Source organism: Ornithorhynchus anatinus, chromosome X2 (assembly GCF_004115215.2).
Source record: "Ornithorhynchus anatinus isolate Pmale09 chromosome X2, mOrnAna1.pri.v4, whole genome shotgun sequence".
Classification (NCBI taxonomy): Eukaryota; Metazoa; Chordata; class Mammalia; order Monotremata; family Ornithorhynchidae; genus Ornithorhynchus; species Ornithorhynchus anatinus.
In genome coordinates, this window is record NC_041750.1 from 17129394 (window position 1) to 17147925 (window position 18532).

The following is an 18532-nucleotide window of genomic DNA, read 5'->3' on the forward strand; positions in this document are numbered from 1 at the left end:
TTCACTCTATTTCCTCCTCTCATCCTCCCCAAACTGGGCCCCTCGCTTTCTCTCCCTCCTTCCCATTCTCATGATCTGCTTCATTAGTTGCTTGGCTGGGGCTTGTGGGATAATAAAATTAATTGTAATTTCTAATCTGCAGATGCCAATGTAGGGACAAGGGCCGGGTCTCAGGCCAGGCTGGAGAATGAAAAGGCAAAGGTTGGGGAGAGAGAGTTGGACAGGGAACTGCTCAGGGGAGGGCTGTGTGGGGGTGGGAGGGAGTGTGACTCAGAGGTCAGGCTGCTGCATGGAGACGGGGAGATTATGTGGAAAAAAGTTGGAAGGCCGAGTGTGTGGGGAGAATACTGAACATGAGTGCCTGAGTGCGGCGGTGTATATATTAGTGAGGGTACTACAACTCTATGAGTGAGCTTTTCTGCACTAAACATGTACCCAGCGAAAGTGTGTGTTGTCAAGTCCCCTGCCTATGGGCCCATTTTGGGTCAGCACCAAACTAAACCTGGCTGGACTTGAGCTGGGTTGGCTACTCCTCCAGTGCCTTTGTGGCCCTTTCCCTTTCAGGCTGGGAGGGTTAAAGTATAACAGCTGGGGTGTTCTGGGCCAGAAGTGGCCTGGCTGCCCCTCTTGGGACTGCTGTCATAGCTTTTGTCACAGTGGTTGCGTCCTGGCTATTAGGGAAGTGGCGTGACCACGTGGATAAAGCAAGGGCCTGGGAGTCAGAGGACCTAGGTTCTAATCCCACTTCTTTCACTTGCCCACCGTGTGACTTGGGTAAGTCACTTAACTTCTTTGTGCCTCAGTTTCCTCGACTGCAAAATGGGGATTCAATACCTGTTCTCCTTCCTACCTAGACTTTGAGCCCCATGTGGGACAGAGACGGTATTCGGCCTGACTAACCTGTATCTACCCCAGTGCTTAGAACAGTGCTCGACACATAGTGAGGACCATTAAACAGTGATCCTGTGCAGCGTCACTTTCTGTTTGGCCCAGGCTTAATTCGAGGCAGATGTGGATCAGGACTAATCTCGTATACTGCACTCCCAGCTTGGGCTTACACCAGGGGTTTGAGCCATGGATTTTAGTGTTCAGAACTCTGCCCGGGATCAGGGATTAAATGGGACTAATGCAACTGGAGCTCATGGCTACATAGGGCTGGGAAACGCTGGGCCTTAGGGGATGTTTGGTGGGTTCCCAGAGCTCAGGGTTAGGGAGGTAAGAGGGCAGGCCTCCCATTCTGGCATGGTCATCTCTGGCCTTTGGAAGTTGGTTAACCCAGTTACCTTTCCCCTCTACAGAGCCCTGGGTCTCCTGTTCCAGGCAGGAGAAGCAGGGCTGTTGAGTGCAAGTTCAGTTTCCTGAATCTTCACCTCACCATGCCTAGGGAGAGGGCTGGGTGGGAGAACTGGAGAGACAGCAGGTGACTCAGGGTGTTTTTGATCTTAACTGCAAGGCTGAGCTGAGATCTTAACCCAAATTCCTCATCCGCGAATTAGGGAGAGGAAGACAGAGTCACCATACAAGATGGGAAGGAGAAGAAGAGCAAAGCTTAGAGGGCTTTGAATTTCTCGGAATCACGGGAATCAGAGTCACTGGACTGAAAGGGGTCATATATAGCAGGCAATCCTCCTGCCTGTGAGCAGAATTGGACTCAGGCATCTGTCTACTCTTTCATTAAAAATTTCCCGAGATGGTGACTCCCAGCCTTCCCAGGGGTTCAACCTTTACAAGGTTTCTCACATTTAACTTAAATCCCTTCTGCTACAATTTAAACATATTCCTTGTCCTCAGAGACAAAAGAACGGCAGCTCCCCAGAGCCTATATAATTTCCTTTCAGTAACTTGAAACTGTTACACGGTCTCCACTCAGTTTTATCTTCTCCAGCTTTAACCTAGTTCCTTTAACCTTTTTCCTTGAAAAGGTGCGGCAGATTCCCACGCAAGTCAAGAACTCTAGACATGAAATGCAACAGAGAAGCAGCGTGGCTGAGTGGAAAGAGCCTGGGCTTGGGAGTCAGAGGTCATGGGTTCGAATCCCAACTCTGCCACTTGTCAGCTGTGTGACCATGGGCAAGTCATTTAACTTCTCTGTGCCTCAGTTACCTCATCTGTAAAATGGGGACGAAGACTGTGAGCCTCACGTGGGACAACCTGATTACCCTGTATCCACCCCAGCGCTTAGGACAGTGCTCTGCACATAGTAAGTGCTTAACAAATATCAACATTATTATTTTATTATTAACAGAGACCCCAAAATGGAAAGACATCGCCATGCTGCTGCCCCACTACTGCAAAGCAGTTCCTAGGCCAATGAGAAGCAGTGTGGTCTGAGGGAAAGAGCGAGGGGATGGGAGCCAGAGGACCTGGGTTTTAAATCCCAGCTCTGGTCTGTAACCTTGGGCTATTTACTTCACTTCTCTGTTCCTCAGTTTCCTTATCTGTAAATCAGGGATGGACTAAATACCTGCTCTCCCTCCTACTTAGACTCTGCACCCCTTGTGGGAGAGGGACTGTGACCAAACTGATTATTTTGTATCTACTTCAGCGATTAGTACAGTGCTGGGCACAGAGTAAGCACTTAACAAAAATACTATTGTTAGAGAAAGGGAGAGGAGTCACAGAGAACAAAGAAAATAGGGTCTGGGGGAAGAGGCATGTGATACTCACAGCCTTTGTAGATATCCGTGGGGATCTGGACCGCAGCATACGAGTAGTTAACCTTGGTTTTAAAGTTCAGGTCTTCGGTAAAGTCTAGCTTCAGGGAATTGGACTTCTCCCTTGTAGTCTCCTCACCCTCTGGATCGTCCTGAAAAAAAAAAAGAAGAAAATGCACAGCGTCAGCCTTGAGGGGGAACAGAGGGAGAAAGAAAGAGATGGACAGGTGGTGGACTGGCTTAAAGAGAGTTGAGGGATACACTGCTCCAGTCTATTCCCCTGCAGAATAGATAGAGCTCAGGCAGGACCACTTTTCACACTCCAGAACTTAAGTGAGAAAGAGAGAAAGATAATGGCTCCTCCTGCCCACAGCCTTTACGCCTGTTCCCCTTCCTAGAGGACCACCATTCCAGAAAGAGTCCATGGGCCTCTTTATTGATTTATTTATTTGCTTATTTTAATTACTGTAAGCTCGTTGTAGGCAGGGAATGTGTCTAATTTTATATTGTACTCTCCCAAGCGCTTAGTACCACGCTCTGCACCCAGAGAGCACTCAATAAATACAATTGACTGACTGGCTGAGCCGGCCCCAGCCCCACTGTGATTCTTTCCAAGGAAGAGTAAGATTGCAGACCTGGAATTTCTTCCCAAGCCTCCTCCCCACTTAAGTCTTGCTCTGTTCCCTCCCTCTCCTCTTTTAACTGAATTGGCCCTCTTGACCCTTCAGGCTGGATGTTTCCATGGGCTGGCCTCCCTAGTAGGTGTTGTGGTGTCAATCCAAGCCCAAACCTGAATCGGAGCCCTGTCCCATGGTTTGGGCTGGGCCAGAAGAAAGGTGAGCTGGGCTAGGCTTGGGTTCAGACAGCTCTTTCTTATGGTATTTGTTAAGCACTTACTCTGTGCCAGGCACTCTACTAAGCACTGGGGTAAATGCTTGGCACATAGTAAGGGCTTAACAAATACCTTTGTTATTATTATTACACAGGCTAATCGATTGAACACAGTCCATGTCCCTCCCACAAGGGACTCGTAGTCTTAATCTCTATTTTCACGTGAAGTAACTGAGGCACAGAAAAGTTGAATGACTTGGTTATGTGACAAGGTCACACAGCAGATGAGTGGTGGAGCTGGGATTAGAACCCAGGTCCTCTGACTCCCAGGCGCATGCTCTTTCCACTAGGCCACGCTCTTTCCCCGAGCTGTGATGGTGACCGGGAGGCTCCCATGTTCAGTGTTTTGTACATATGTGCAATCAGAGACTCGAGTGACTCAAACTACAGTTTTCAGCAGCCAGTCAGGATGGTATGGGTGTACAGCAGCCTCATCCTAGAAGGGAGGACGGTGCCCATTTCTGTTTCCTCTTGGATGAATGGTCAGGTCTACATCAACATGGGCTATGAGGTACCAGGACTTTGGGCAGGGCAGGGCAGGATGGGCTGTGAAATTGTGGCATGTGCTCCTCTAGACCACAGCACCTCAGGACTCCCCAGGGAGCATAAGGAAGCCCGAGGACACTGGTGGCACCAACATCAATAACAATGATTTATTGTGACTGCTCTATTTTTAAATATTAATAATAATAATTATGGTATTTGTTAAGTGCTACTATGTCCCAAAGCACTGTTCTAAGTGCTGGGATAGGTACAAGGTAATCAGGCTGTCCCACGTGGAGCTCACGGTCTTAATCCCCATTTTACAGATGAGGTAATTGAGGCACAGAGAAGTTAAGCGGCTTGCCCAAGGTCACACAGCAGACAAGTGGCAGAGCAGGAATTAGAACCCACGTCCTCTGACTCCCAAGCCCGTGCTCCTTCCACTAAGTCCTGCTGCTTCTTTAAATATATTTTTCTTTCTCTCTCTCTATCTCTCTCTCAGAGTGGCAACTTCATGTGGGCAGGGGATGTGTCACTTCTTTATTTGAAGCAGTGGGACTTTGTGTAAAGAGCCCAGGGCTTGGGGTCAGGAGATCTGGAGTCAAATCCTGGTTCTGTCACTTGCCTGCTGTGCAACCTTGGGTAAGTCACTTCACTTCTCTGGAACTCAGTTCCCTCTTTTCTGAAATGGGGGTTCAATACCTGTTCTCCCTCCCTTTTGGACTGAGCCCCCCATGTGGGGCAGGGACCATGTCTGACCCGATTACTGTGTATTTACCCCAGGGCTTAGCACAGTGCTTGGCACATAGTAAGCACTTAACAAAATCTCAAATGATTATGATTATTTTGTACTTCCCCTAGTACAAAGCCCCTTGTTAAGTGGCCACTCAATAAATACTAATGCTAGTACAACATCCAGGTCCATCCTTGCCAGGTCCCTGGATTTAGGCCCCTCATTTCCATTTGCAGCCGCAGGTATTAAATCAAAACTTAAGAAAGAAAAAAAAAACCTTCCCAAATCCTTGAAAATCAATTAGCAGCACAAGGCAGCTATCAAAGAACAAATTAAAACAGAGTGAGGCTTAGTGTTCTGTCAATAAGTAATGCAAACAATATTTAATTATGGAGTAGAAATGGCAAATTCCCTGCTGCTGGAGCCAAGCTGCTCCCTCTTTTTCACACCCCACTACCGCCCTCTCCGCCCCGCCCCCCAACTCCACTGCTTGCACTTTCTCTGGCAATGGAGCTGAAGAGTGGAGCTTCCAACTGGTTTTTAGAGGACCTCACCTGCTCAGGAGGAGAATTGCTGGATCTGGGTGGCAGAGAGTGGGGAGCCCAGGGGTCCAACTGGTGTGGGGAGAAGGTGGGGAAGCAGGGGGAGTTGGCCGGGAATTCCTTCCCAGCCACGAACGCTCTCTATTGCAATAGGAACCCAACTCCCTTTGCCTGGAAATGATGGGGGAAGTGGGGAGATGGGCTCCCAAATCCTGGTCAGGGCACCTTGTGCCCTGATCTGAGACCGACCCAGTCTCTGAGGGACACCTGCGCTTGTCACAACTCCCAGGACTCGCCAGTGCTCAGCTGGCCCTCTCCCACCCTGCCCCTTCTCCGCAAGAGCAGCTGCCAGCAGGGTGATTAGGTGAGCCAAATCATTCCCAGCCCAGCCCAGGCTACTGGGTAGTCCCACTGCTCCAGGCTTCATGAAAGAACATTCCATACATATGCATGGGTCTTCCTACCAGCTAGAGGTCCCAAGAACCTATAAGGGGAACTCTTTTAATACCAAAAGCATGCAGCCACCATGCTTTCTGAGAGCCTTGCCTTCCCCTCCCTAACCCCAGGTAGAGACCCAAATTGGGGCAACAATGACTGCCCTTAACTGTACTTTTCCTACAATACTAAAAGCCCTGATCTCAGGGATTTAGTTATTTAGGCATTCACTCACGTCCACTCTCTCCATTTCGTCTCTCTCGTTGCCAAACCCTTGCCCACACATCCTTCCTCTGGCCTGGAACTCCCTCTCCTTTCAGATCTGACAGACCACCGTTCTCCCCATCCCCAAAGCCCTACTAAAATAATTTCCCCTCCAAGAAGTCTTCCCAGATTAACCTCTCTTTTCCCGACTCTATTCTCCCTCCTTTCTACATCACCCATGTACTTGGATCTGTACCTCTTAAGCATTTTTATACTCACCCCACCCCCAGTCTCACAGCACTTAGGTATAGGTCCTTAAATTTTGTCCCTTCCCCTTGCTGTAATTTATTCTCATGGGTCTTTCCCACTGTCAACTGCTAGCTCCTTGTGAGCAAGGATCGTGCTACTCACTCTATTGTACTGTACTTCCCCAAATGCTTAGGACAGTGCTCTGTGCACAGTAGGCGCTAAAAAAATACTGTTGATTGATTGATTTATATCTATTTTCTCACTCTTCATTCTGGCTTATTCATTCATCTGTGTCCCTCTGAGGGCCAGGACTGTATCTTTTACTCTTTGTCCCCCGCCCCAGTGACTAGTACAATGGAATGTACACAGTAGGGGCTCATCATGTAGCAGATATATACCCTCCTGGAGGATGCTTGGGCTGCACACCCCTCCCCGCTGAGGGTATCACCTAACGTGCACAGTGGCTTCAGGATGGGCTGGGGGGGTGGGATGCGGGGAACAGACTTGGCTGTCCCCAGAGGTGACTCTGGCAATAGACACTCAGCACTAACACTGAACATGCAAGAGCTTGAGAAAGGCAGGAGTAAAGAGTGGGCACCTGGAGAAAAGCGCTTATGTTCTTTCCAAGAGCTCTGCACACAGTAAGCATTCAATAAATACGATTGAATGAATGAAATCAGTCTTTCCTAGGATCCCTGTGGAAGACTGTGATCTGATTATCCTGCATCTACCCCAGTGTTTGGCACGCAAGAACAACTTAATAAACACCATGATTATTATCATATGATTATATTATATAACAATAATAATACTAAATAAGCCATGGTGGTCTGTCTCTCATGGGAGAGATGAGGTGTGTATGACCAGTTGGAGGGGGGAAAGTCTGGGAGAACAGAGGGGAGGTCAGAGCTTCCACTGGGCCCTGGTTTGAGCCCCATTTGGAGGCCCAGGAATTCCAGGTACAGATGAGGACTGAAGGGCGGGGAGAGGAGGAGGAGGAACATATCCTGAGCCTGGACCATTTCAGAGAAGCCACCCACAAGGGAAGGAATCCCTTTCTCCTTTCAGACAGCTCATTCTTCTCTTTCCCATTTAACCTTATTAAAAGCCAATGTGTTAGGCTTTTCATCTCAGTTGCTGACTATATTGCAGGCACTATTGGTCAGCAGGTGGGGAGAAGCTTCTGTGTTGGTCCTGCTCAGAAATTGAGGCTCTGGGAAAGAAAAGGGAGCAGAAAATGGGAGTCGGAGAGAAAAGAGGAAGAGGGAAATGGAACGAGATCAGAGAAAAAGGAGATCTGAAGTGGGGAATGTGGGAAAAGAGGGCGTGTGGGGGAGTGGGGAATGGCAAAGGGAAAGATGTTGCCCCAGTTACAGTAGTGCTCTGCACAAAAAGGAGGAATTTGGTTTGGGTGGAGGCAGGATGGGGGCCAATGGGGCACTGTGGTTGGTGTTGTGGTTGAGCGGGGCTTCATTCATTCATTCATTCATTCATTCAATAGTATTTATTGAGAGCGTACTATGTGCAGAGCACTGTACTAAGTGCTTGGAATGTCCAATTTGGCAACACATAGAGACAATCTCTGCCCAATGACAGGCTTACAGTCTAATCGGGCTTGAAGAAGTTACAAGGATGGCCTAGGGAGCATGCCCTACGCACACAAGCAGAGTGGCCCAGGAGTCAGAGGACCTGGGTTCTAATCCGAGCTCCACCACTTGACTCCAGAATGACCTTGGACAAGTCACTTAACTTCTCTGGGCCTCAGTTACCTCATCTGCAAAATGGGGATTCAATACGTGTTCTCCTTCCTACTTAGACTATGGGGCCTGATTATTTTGTATATACCCCAGCCCTTAGTACAGTACTTAGCACATAGTAAGCACTTAACAGAAACCACAAATCTTATTACGCATACCAGAACAAAATCAATCAAGCAAACAAGCGTTTGCACTAAATTTCAGTAGCTAATATTCCAGCCCCAGAACTACTGATGTGAAAAAGCCATCCAGCCCCCAAAGACATCTCAGTATCTATCTCCAAACCAGCTTCCAGAATCAGTACCTGTGCATAGCCAATCAGTGGGTCCCAGTAGAATGAGTGGAAGTCTCTGGGACCGGTGGCCTGGGGAACTGGGCAGGGAGGCTGGTGGGGAAGGAGGGCTTATTCATAGCTCTCAACACTGCCTCGACAAGGGGCTGCAACTTTTGTCTGGAAAACAGGCTTGAAACACATTCAATTTCTAAAAACAGCCCTGCCCTCCCCAAGGCGTCATGCCCACCCGTGACAGGTGCCAATTATGGCACTTCACCACTATAGACATGAGCTGCGGAGCAAACCACCCACTCTTGGCTCTGTCTCAGCTGACAGGACCCAACTGTTTAATTGGAGCCCCAGCCACAGTAGCGAGGAGGAGAAGTGGGGAGTGAAGAGACAGCAATTTGCCAGTGCAGGTGTGTAAGGGAGAGGGAGAGCAGGGAAGCAAAGGGAGAGATGGATGGTAGAGGGAAGGGAGAAATAGAGAAGAGGGAAAGAGGGAGGAAGGGTTAGAAAAGAATAGAGGAGGAGGGAAGTAAAAGGGGTAATTAGGAGGGGCAAAGCAAGTGGAAAGGCAGAAAGAAAGGGAGAAAGAGAGAAAGAAAAAAAGTGGGAAGGACAAAAGAGATGGAGAGGTAGCACAAGGAAAAGGGAAACAGAGGGACGAGTGAGAAGGCAGGAGAACAAAGTTGAAAGATGGGAGAAAGAGGGAGAGCAGGAACAATGAGTGGGAAAAAGAGAGAGAGGAGAGTTTGGCAGCATTCCATCTCCCCTGGTCTCTGGGCATCAGGCCTAGGGCAGACCAACCTGAACTTTTGGCAGAAAGCTGAGGAAAACAGGAGATGGAATCAACTTCAGAGAGGTGTTGGCCCCCTCTATTTTACCCACCCTATCAGGCCTCATCTCAACGTTCCACCTCATTGAACCGGAGGAGCAAAGGAGGAAACTATTTCCTTTGGGACCCTAAAGATTATTTTGTTTTTTTCTCTTGGCCAAGATGGGGACAGAGTTGGGGAGTGGAAGAGTGGGGACACTGTGGGCTGGCAGCTAGAAAAGCCACAGAGAGGTGAGATGAAGAGAATGTTCTTTACAATGCAGGGAACCATTGCTTGGGTTCTAATCACCCCTTCCCCTCTTGATGGCATGATGGAAAGAAAAGCTGTTTCTGTGGGTGGTCTTGCCAGGAAAACCTGCCCATTCTTTTCCCTCCCCCTCCCCTTTCCCCCTCAACTGGATAAATCAATCCACATATCCTTTTATCCCTTTGCTGAGCTTCAAATCGACCTGTGCCCAGCTCCCTGCTGTGTTCAGAGTATGGGACCCAGAGGAAAGGGCTCATGGAAAGTGACCAATAACCAAAGTTAATAATAATAATCATGGCATTTGCTAAGTAAGTACATCAAGCACTGCACTAAGCATGGGGTAGATACAAAATAATCAGATCCTACATGGGGCTCACAGTCTAAGTACTCATTAATTCAATAGTATTTATTGAGCACTTACTGTGTACTAAGCACTTGGGAGAGTACAATACAACAGTAGACACATTCCCTGCCCACACTGACCTTAGGGAGAACAGGCATTGAATCCTCATTTTGCAGATGAGGGAACTGAGACCCAGAGAAGCTAAGTGACTTACCCAAGGTCACACAGCAGACAACTGGCAGAGTCAAGATAAGATCTCAGGTCCTCTGACTCCCAGGCCCGTTGTCATTTCACGCGGCCACGTTGCTTCTCTGAAGTTAGAACCAAATTTCCCTTGCTACTAATCCTCTCTGGATCTCCCTCTTGATTTTTCAGCAAGAGAAGGTCTCCAGTTAGGCAGGTGCTCCTTCCCTTTTAACTCCATTCCTTTCTGCCAGAGGGCCCAGGAAGAGGAAGCTGAGAAAGACTGCCAGCTCAGCGGCTCACATGTTTGCTCTTTTACCTGCAAGATTGCTGAACCCTCCAATAAATTCATATATTTATCAATCAATCAAATGTATTTAATCAGTGCTTATTCTTTGAAGAGCCTTGTACTAAATGCTTGGGATAGTGCAATAGTTAGTAGACTCAATCCCTGACCTCAAGTTGCTTACAATCTAGTGGGGAAGACAGACAAGAAAACAAATGAATAATAATAATTGTGGTATTTGTGAAGCACTGGGCTAGATACAAGATAATCAGGTCTGACACAATCTCTGACCTGCATAAGGTTTTCAGTCTAGACAGGAGGGTGAACCTGTATTTAATTCCCATTTTATAGATGAGGAAACTGAGTCCCGGGAAAGCTCACTGGCTTACCCAAGGTCACCTAGCAGGTAAATGGCAGAGCAGGGATTAGAACCCAGGTGCTTGACTCCCAGGTCCATGTGTTTTCCACCAGGCAACACGGCTTACAGGTAGGGGGAAACAACAGAGTTTATCCATATGTACATAAGTGTTATGGGAGTGGGGGTATGTGGGGAGGAGTACCAAAGTGCTTAGGTGATGCTGAAATGCTGGACTGGTAGTAGTGGGGGAAATAGGGTGGGGAGATGAGACATTAATCAGGGAAGGCTTCCTGGAGGAGATGTTAGATGGATTAGTAAACATTTAATGAATACCAAGTACCAAAGTGCTTAGGTGATGCTGAAATGCTGGACTGGTAGTAGTGGGGGAAATAGGGTGGGGAGATGAGACATTAATCAGGGAAGGCTTCCTGGAGGAGATGTTAGACGGATTAGTAAACATTTAATGAACACTATTAAAAAATGGCTAAATGGCTCTTAAGTTGGGGAAATCAGTGGTCTGACAGTTGAAAAGGAGGAGGGAATTTCAGGCAGAAGGGAAAGTGAGAGCAAAAGGTCAATGGCCAGAGATGATTGTGCTGAAATCCAGTAGGAGACTTAATAGAGTTGGGACCCCAGGCTAGGCAAAGTCTCTATCCTGAGAAAAATAAGCTTGCTGCAGTCCTCCTAGATTCTGTATCGCCCTAGTGAGTTTTGACTTGGGCCAAGGGAGCAGGCTAGTGAAAAACACAGGTGGCTAATGCTGCTCTTTGGCATTATTAAACTGGTAGCAGCAGGAAGGAAATTGATCAATCAATAATTAGTATTGATTGAACACTTTCATTTCCCACTGAATTATCCACTGCTGTTTTTAACACCAGTGTAGATTATAAGCTCCTTGAGAGCAGGGAATGTGTCTACTAACACTAATAATAATATTAATAATGATGATGGTATTTGTAAAGTGCCTATTATGTGCCAGGCTCTGTACTAAGCGCTGGGGTAGATACAAGCAAATCGAGTTGGACACAGTCTCTGTCCCACGTGGGGTTCACAGTTGCAATCTCCATTTTACAGATGAGGTAACTGAGGCACAGAAAAGTGAAGTGACTTGCCCAAGGTCACACAACAGACAAGTGGCGGAGCTGGGATGAGAACTCATGATCTTCTGACTACTAGGCCCATGCTCTCTCCACTATTCAACGGTACTGTACCCTCTCAAGCACTTAGTACAATACTCTGTACAAAGTAAGTGCTCAATAAATACCAGTAATGGATTGATTGGTTGATTCCAACATTTATTTGGCAGCACACAGAATGAAAGAAGGTACATAAGGGGAGAATAATCTTTAGTAAAGCCTTTTCAGTTTGGCTGTAATGGCAGAAGCTTCTCAAGTCAGAGGTAAGCCCCAGTAATGACAAAAAACTAGACTAGAAGAGCAAGCAGTTAAGGCTAAATAATAATAACTGTTGTATTTAAGTGTTTACTATGTGCCAGGCACTGTACTAAGTTCTGGGATAGATACAAGATAATTGGGTTGAACACAGTCCCTGTCCCATATAGCACTCACGGTCTCAATCTCCATTTTACAGATGAGGTAATGGAGGCACAGAGAAGTTGTGACTTGCCCAAGATCACACAGCAGATAAGTGACAGAGCCAGGTTTAGAATCTAGGTCCTCTGACCCCCAGGAGAAGGATTTCTTCCCCTCTTCAAAACCCTACTTAGAGCTCACCTCCTCCAAGAGGCCTTCCCAGACTGAGCTTCCCCTTTTCCCTCTGCTCCCTCTGTTCCCCCTCTACCCCCCTTCATCTCCCCTCAGCTAAGCCCCTTTTCCCCCACCTTTCCCTCTGCTTCTCCCCATCTCCCTTCCCCTCCCCTCAGCACTGTGCTCGTTCGCTCAATTGTATATATTTTCATTACCCTATTTATTTTGTTAGTGAGATGTACATCACCTTGATTCTATTTATTGCTATTGCTTTAATGAAATGTTCATCCCCTTGATTCTATTTATTGCTACTGTTTTTGTCTGTCTGTCTCCCCCATTTAGACTGTAAGCCCATCAGTGGGCAGGGACTGTCTCTATCTGTTGCCGATTTGTACATTCCAAGCACTTAGTACAGTGCTCTGCACATAGTAAGCGCTCAATAAATACTATTGAATGAATGAATGAATTTCTACTCCTGTGGAAAAGGCTGGAAGTCAACTTAATAAGTCTTGAAATACTCTCATCCAGAGGACAGTGGGCAGCTGCTGGTTCTCAGTAATGAGACTAGGAGAGGAAGGAAATGGATATATACTAGTGGCAGGAGGGATTGAAGTTAGATTCTAGTACCTCTCTCTGCAGAGGACCAAACCAATTTAGCTATGTGGAGAGTCTAACGATGTGAGTCCCAGTTCCTGCCCAGCCTGCTGAACCCTTCAGGAAGTCTCATGTGGCTCAGTGGAAAGGGCCCAGGCTTGGGAGTCAGAGGTCATGGGTTCTAATCCCGACTGCCACTTGTCAGTTGTGTGACAGTGGGCAAGTCACTTAACTTCTCTGTGCCTCAGTTACCTCATCTGTAAAAATGGGGATTAAGACTGTGAGCCTCACATTGGACAACATGATTACCATGTATCTCCCCCAGCGCTTAGAACAGTGCTATGCACATAGTAAGTGCTTAACAAATACCAACATTATTATTATTATTCTCAACTTCAACATTGGCTAGGTTGTAGTTCTTCACATATTTTACTCTTAGTACTTTGGTTTCCTGAATTTGAATAGGCTCTAACTGTTGCTTGTAATATATTCTTATTCTTCTATATGCCTGCCCTCCTTCACTTATATTATGAGTTCTCTGTGGAGCAGGGTCTGTGCACTGATTTTCTTCCATTTTCCCCAGCACTCAGTATGCTGAAAGCATTTAATAAATGTCAGTAATAATCATAATAATATTTCCCTCCACCCTCCCAATTTTTTCCAATGGATGCAAACTGTGCAAACAAGTCCTGCTCCACTTATGCTCAAATCTCAAAAGAATGATGAAATGGCACACATTGCAGTAATTCTATACTAATGTGGTTTCATTATTTTGCCCCCTGCAGACAATATAGTTTTGACCAGGGGTGTTCTTTTGTTTGCCTTTGGATTGGTCAGGAGGCTGCCTGATTGATTCACTTCTGCCTCTTCCAGGTCCCCATTCCCACTTGAGAAAAGAAAATGTCAAAATGTTTGAAACATTTATTTTGTTCTTTCTGCAATTAGAATGTTGTTATTCTATCTATCCAAGGAGCAGAATTCCTTGCAGATCAAAGACACCAAGTTGATTTAGGACAGGAAGGGGAGAACTTTTCCAATTCCTCTCAATGGACTATTAAATTAGGGAAAAATTATTAAAAACAATGCCCAAAGAAGTGTTTTACTTTGCCAATGTTATTACTATGGAACTTCCTGTCTGGAGAGTTTGTTAGCCCTGCTTTCTCTTTAGCTTCCTTATCTTCCCTCTTCCATGACCCTAGAGAGAGAGAAAAAGATAAAATCTCACAATCAAACCAGCAGGATTGAGCCCAAATCTGAGATCCAAAGGCAAAGCAAGGAAATCTGCCATAAATACAGTAAGGGCAACTTGTCAATTGGACAGATGTGCTAACATCAGCGTTCCTGGGGTGGGCCCTGGGGCAAAAAGACTGGTTTCTAGCTTTAGAATTGCTCACCCTGTCTTCACAGGGCCCTTTCCACAAGTGTTGGATTGGTATAAGCAATTGAGAAGCAGTGTGGCTCAGTGGAAAGGGCACGGGCTTGGGAGTCAGAGGTCATGGGTTCGAATCCCGACTCTGCCACTTGTCAGCTGTGTGAGTGTGGGCAGGTCACTTAACTTCTCGGTGCCTCAGTTACCTCATCTGTAAAATGGGGATTAAGACTGTGAGCCTCATGTGGGACAACCTGATGACCCTGTATCTACCCCAGCGCTTAGAACAGTGCTCTGCACATAGTAAGCGCTTAAAAAATACCAACATTATTATTATTATAAAGAATGAGATTTGCTCCATCTAACTACAGGGCCCAAGAGGAATTATATTAGGAAGATTAATTTTAAAACTCACCTACCCTTTCCCCATCCAAATGATGCAGGTACTTGTTATATCCCAGCTTGGCTACTGATCCCCCTCTCTCTGGTCTCTCCCCTCTCCAGTTCTTATATCACATTGTTACCCAGATCATTTTTTTACAAAAGGTCGTTCTGCACATATCTCCCTACTCCTCAAAAATCTCCAGTGGTTGGCCATTCATTTCCACATCAAACAGAAACTCCTGACCATTGAATTTCAATAATTCAATCAGCTCTGTCTCCCACCACACCCCAGCTCACACTCTGAAGCTAAACTACTCACTGTGCCTCATTCTCCTCTCTCCCACAGCCAACCTCTTGGTCATGCCCTCCCTCCTCCCTGTAACTACCTTCCTCTTCACATCCAACAGATCATTGCTCTCAGTATCCTCAAAGCTCTTTTGAAATTATAAATCCTCTAGGAAGCCTTCCCTGATTCATTTTTATATCCCCTCAACTGCCTCATCAGCACTTCTGGGCCACCTCAGCACTTAAATAACTCACAACCACTTATTACACTTTGTGCATATTTTTATTCACCCTATTACCCACACTAACTCAGGTACACATTCCCTTTGCCTTCTTGATAATAATAATAATGATGATAATAACAATATTTATTAAGCACTTACTACATGTCAAGCACTCTTCTAAGCACTGGAGTAGATAATGTATTTTAGTGTCTATCTCCTCTCTAGGTCGTTAGCTCCTTGAGGACAGGGTTCATGTCTACTGATCCTATTGTACTCTCCCAAGCACTTAGTACAGTGTTCTGCCCACAGTGGGTGCTCAATAAATACCACTGATTGACTGATGATTGATACTTGCCTATGCAAACACAGTAAATGAAGTACTGTTTGCCCTTGAGAGTTACTGAACATTGGGATGCACAACTAAGGAAAACTGAAGAATCTTTCTCTCTGGAGGCCTTCCAAACTAGGTTAGAATCTCACTTTTCTGGGATAGTTTAGATATAGTCTTGACTAAAGGCAGAAGGATGGATTAGAAGACCTCTAAAAGGCTGTTTCAAACCCAGGATTCTGTGATTCCATGACAGGATTAGGAAACTCAGAGAAATGCACCATCGGTTTGGAAATGCTAGTAAAGGCTAGAAAGGCCAAGAATCCTTGAAGACTGTGTAGAAATGTTCACAGTGTGGAAACGCCCATTCCATGACAGGATTGGGAAATTCAAAGAAATGCACCATCAGTCTGGAAATGCTAGTAAAGGCTAGAAAGGCCAAAAATCCTTGAAGACTGTGTAGAAATGTTTATGGTGTGGAAATGTCCATTCAGCAACTATTTTTTTTCCCTTTTTGTTCTTCTAATTTTTCTGTCTCTTTCCTGTTTCCCCATTTCCCCTCTACCTTTTACCTCTTTCCCCACTTCTGGTACCCCTTTTCCATTCTCCTCATTCTCCGTTGCCTTCTGGCTCTGCCTTTTTCAAGATACTGTCTCTTTTAGATCACACCACCTGCCCACCGAACCTGGAGTTCTGGTCACCTTATTCTGAAGCTCTTCATGCTGGGGGCAGTTAAGTCTTTGCATAGTAGCTTAATGTAACCAAGAAGGGGCTAGATTTCCAGAGGTCACCTCACCCATTCCCCCGTCTCCAGGCAGGATTGCATCTAACCTAATTCAGAAAGTTGGAGGATTCTGGGAAAGGAGATGTCTCACCCTTCCTAGACCACAGGTTTCCCTGTCTCAATTCCTCATAGTCCCAAAATTTACCCTTTATCTCACAATGACTCCACTTTTCCTCTACAAGGTGGGGAGCATCATTCATTAGCAGAGACCTAGGAAGATAAATGAACAGCTAGATAAGTTTTTCTGAGTTCCTTGAGAAAAGAGGCATCTCAGTAGGGTCAAGGGAGACATTTCTGGTGCTCTGTCTGGCCCTTTGCTCATTTCCTGACCCTAGATAGTCTAGAGCTGAAATAGATGAGACTGAGTCACATATCAGTCTGAAATCCTGAGTGCTCAGGAAAGCAGACAAGGTTGTTTATTAAATGCAGGCAATAGGAGCAGATAAGTGGAAGGGAAAGAGTGAGGAAGGAAAGAGATAATGAAGAAAAATGTCTAGGGACCTAGAGGCAGGCCAAAGAAAGGAAAACCAGAAGAAGGACAGTAAGTCTGATCTGAAACAGCCAAGTCCCGGTCCTGTCCCTCTGTCGATTTCTCACAACCAACCCCCAGACCTGGACCACCGCCACGGAACTCTGCTCCTGAGCACTTGCTGCAGAGTGCTGTTGGTGGAAATCCAGACACCAGACTGATTTTGACCACTTCAAATTCATCCTTTCATGCCAAAACTAGGCCCTCTCCCCTGCTCAGCAACATCACTTCCCCTCCTTCATTGACTCCCATGTCCATTGCCCCAGCTTCCTATTCCAGACCTTTAACTCTCTCCTGATCCCTCCTCTTCACCACGTGCTCACCTCGCCAACTACTTTGTTCACAAGGTCAAAACCATCAGGCATAAGCTCCTCCAAATCTCACCTTCCCAGCCCCCTTCCACATCCTTTTTCAAATTTTTCTAAGCCATTCCTTGAGAGGAATCAACTACCTGCTTTCATTATGGATCCTCTCCATCTGTACCTCTGACCCTATCCCTTTTCACTCCTAAGATAATTTGCACCCAGTCTTCTTCCCTCCCTGACCAGCATCTTCAACCACTCACTCTCTGATGGCTCTTTTCCCTGGGCCTTTTCAATGCATCCATGTCTCTCCTCTCCTTAAAAAAAAAAAAAAAAAAAAAAAAAACAAACCCAAACAAAACCAAAAACCTCTCTGGACCCCACTGCACCATCCACCTATAGCTCCATTTCCCTCCTCCCAGTTCTGTCCAAACTCCTCAAGTGGGCTGTGTACACCTGCTGCATCCACTTCTACTCCTCCTGTTTCCTTCTTAACCCTCTAAAATCCAGTTTCCACCCCCTTCACTTCACTGAGACCACTCCCTTAAAGGCCACCAATGACCTCCTCCTTGTCAAACCTAATGGACTCTACTCTATCCTGATCCTCTTCCATCTCTTGGTTGCCTGTGACTCTGTGAACAACTCCCTTCTCCTGGGAATGCTATCTAACTTTGGTCTTCTCCTGGTTCTCCTCTTACCTTTCTGGCTGCTTTTTCTCAGTCTTTCACCAGATCTTCCTCTGCCTCTCACCCCCAAACTATGGGTGTTCCTTAAGTCTCTGTGTTGGGTACTCTTCTTTTCTCCCTTTACACTCACTAACTCATCTGCTCCCAAACCTTCAGCTGCTACATCTATGTGGATGGCTCCCAAACCTACTTCTCTAGCTTTGACATCTCTCCTTCTATGCAATCTCACATTTCATCCTGCCTCTAGGACATCTCTATGTCCTGGAACCTCTAGCTCAATGTGTGTAAAACTGCACACCTCATCTTCCCCTTCAAATCATCTCCACATACACCGCCACTATCCTCCCTGTTTCTCAAGCCAATATAATCTTTGTGTTATCCACAACTCCTTTCTCTCAACTCCTATATTCAGTCTGTTCCAAAATCCGATTGGTTTCTTCCTCCATGACATTTCCAGAATCTGTGCCCTCCTCTCCATTCAAATGGCCACCAAGATGGTCCAGGGACTTGTCATATCCCAGCTTGACTACTATATCAGCCACCTCATTGATTCCTCTGCCTCTAGTCTTTCCCCTCTTCACTCCTTTACTCTGTGGCCCGGATCATTTTACTAAAATGTCATTCTACCCCCAGTACTTCTCAAAAACCTTCAATGGTTGCCCATTTCTCTTTATATCAAGCAAAAACTCTTGACTACTGGCTTTAAGGCATTCATCAGCTCTCTCCCTCCTGCTTCTCTACTCTTTTCTCCCACTGCTCCCCAGCTCGCATTCTCAGTTCCTCTCAAATTAAGCTACCCACTGTGACTCATTCTCATCTCTACTACTGCTGTCTCTGGCTTTCCCTGTGTAGATTGTAACCCTC

At 46.3% G+C, this 18532-nt stretch overlaps 1 protein-coding gene across 6 annotated transcripts in view; it reads right to left on the reverse strand.

Annotated features, from left to right (window-relative positions):
• The window catches only part of CACNA2D2 (calcium voltage-gated channel auxiliary subunit alpha2delta 2), a 543198-nt gene that overhangs the window by 60633 nt on the left and 464033 nt on the right, over positions 1-18532 (reverse strand). For all 6 annotated transcript variants that reach the window (XM_029052860.2, XM_029052856.2, XM_029052861.2 and 3 more), the window contains exon 6: positions 2668-2806. In XM_029052860.2, the coding sequence (XP_028908693.1) occupies positions 2668-2806 (139 nt within the window). The remainder of the gene's footprint in view (positions 1-2667; positions 2807-18532) is intronic.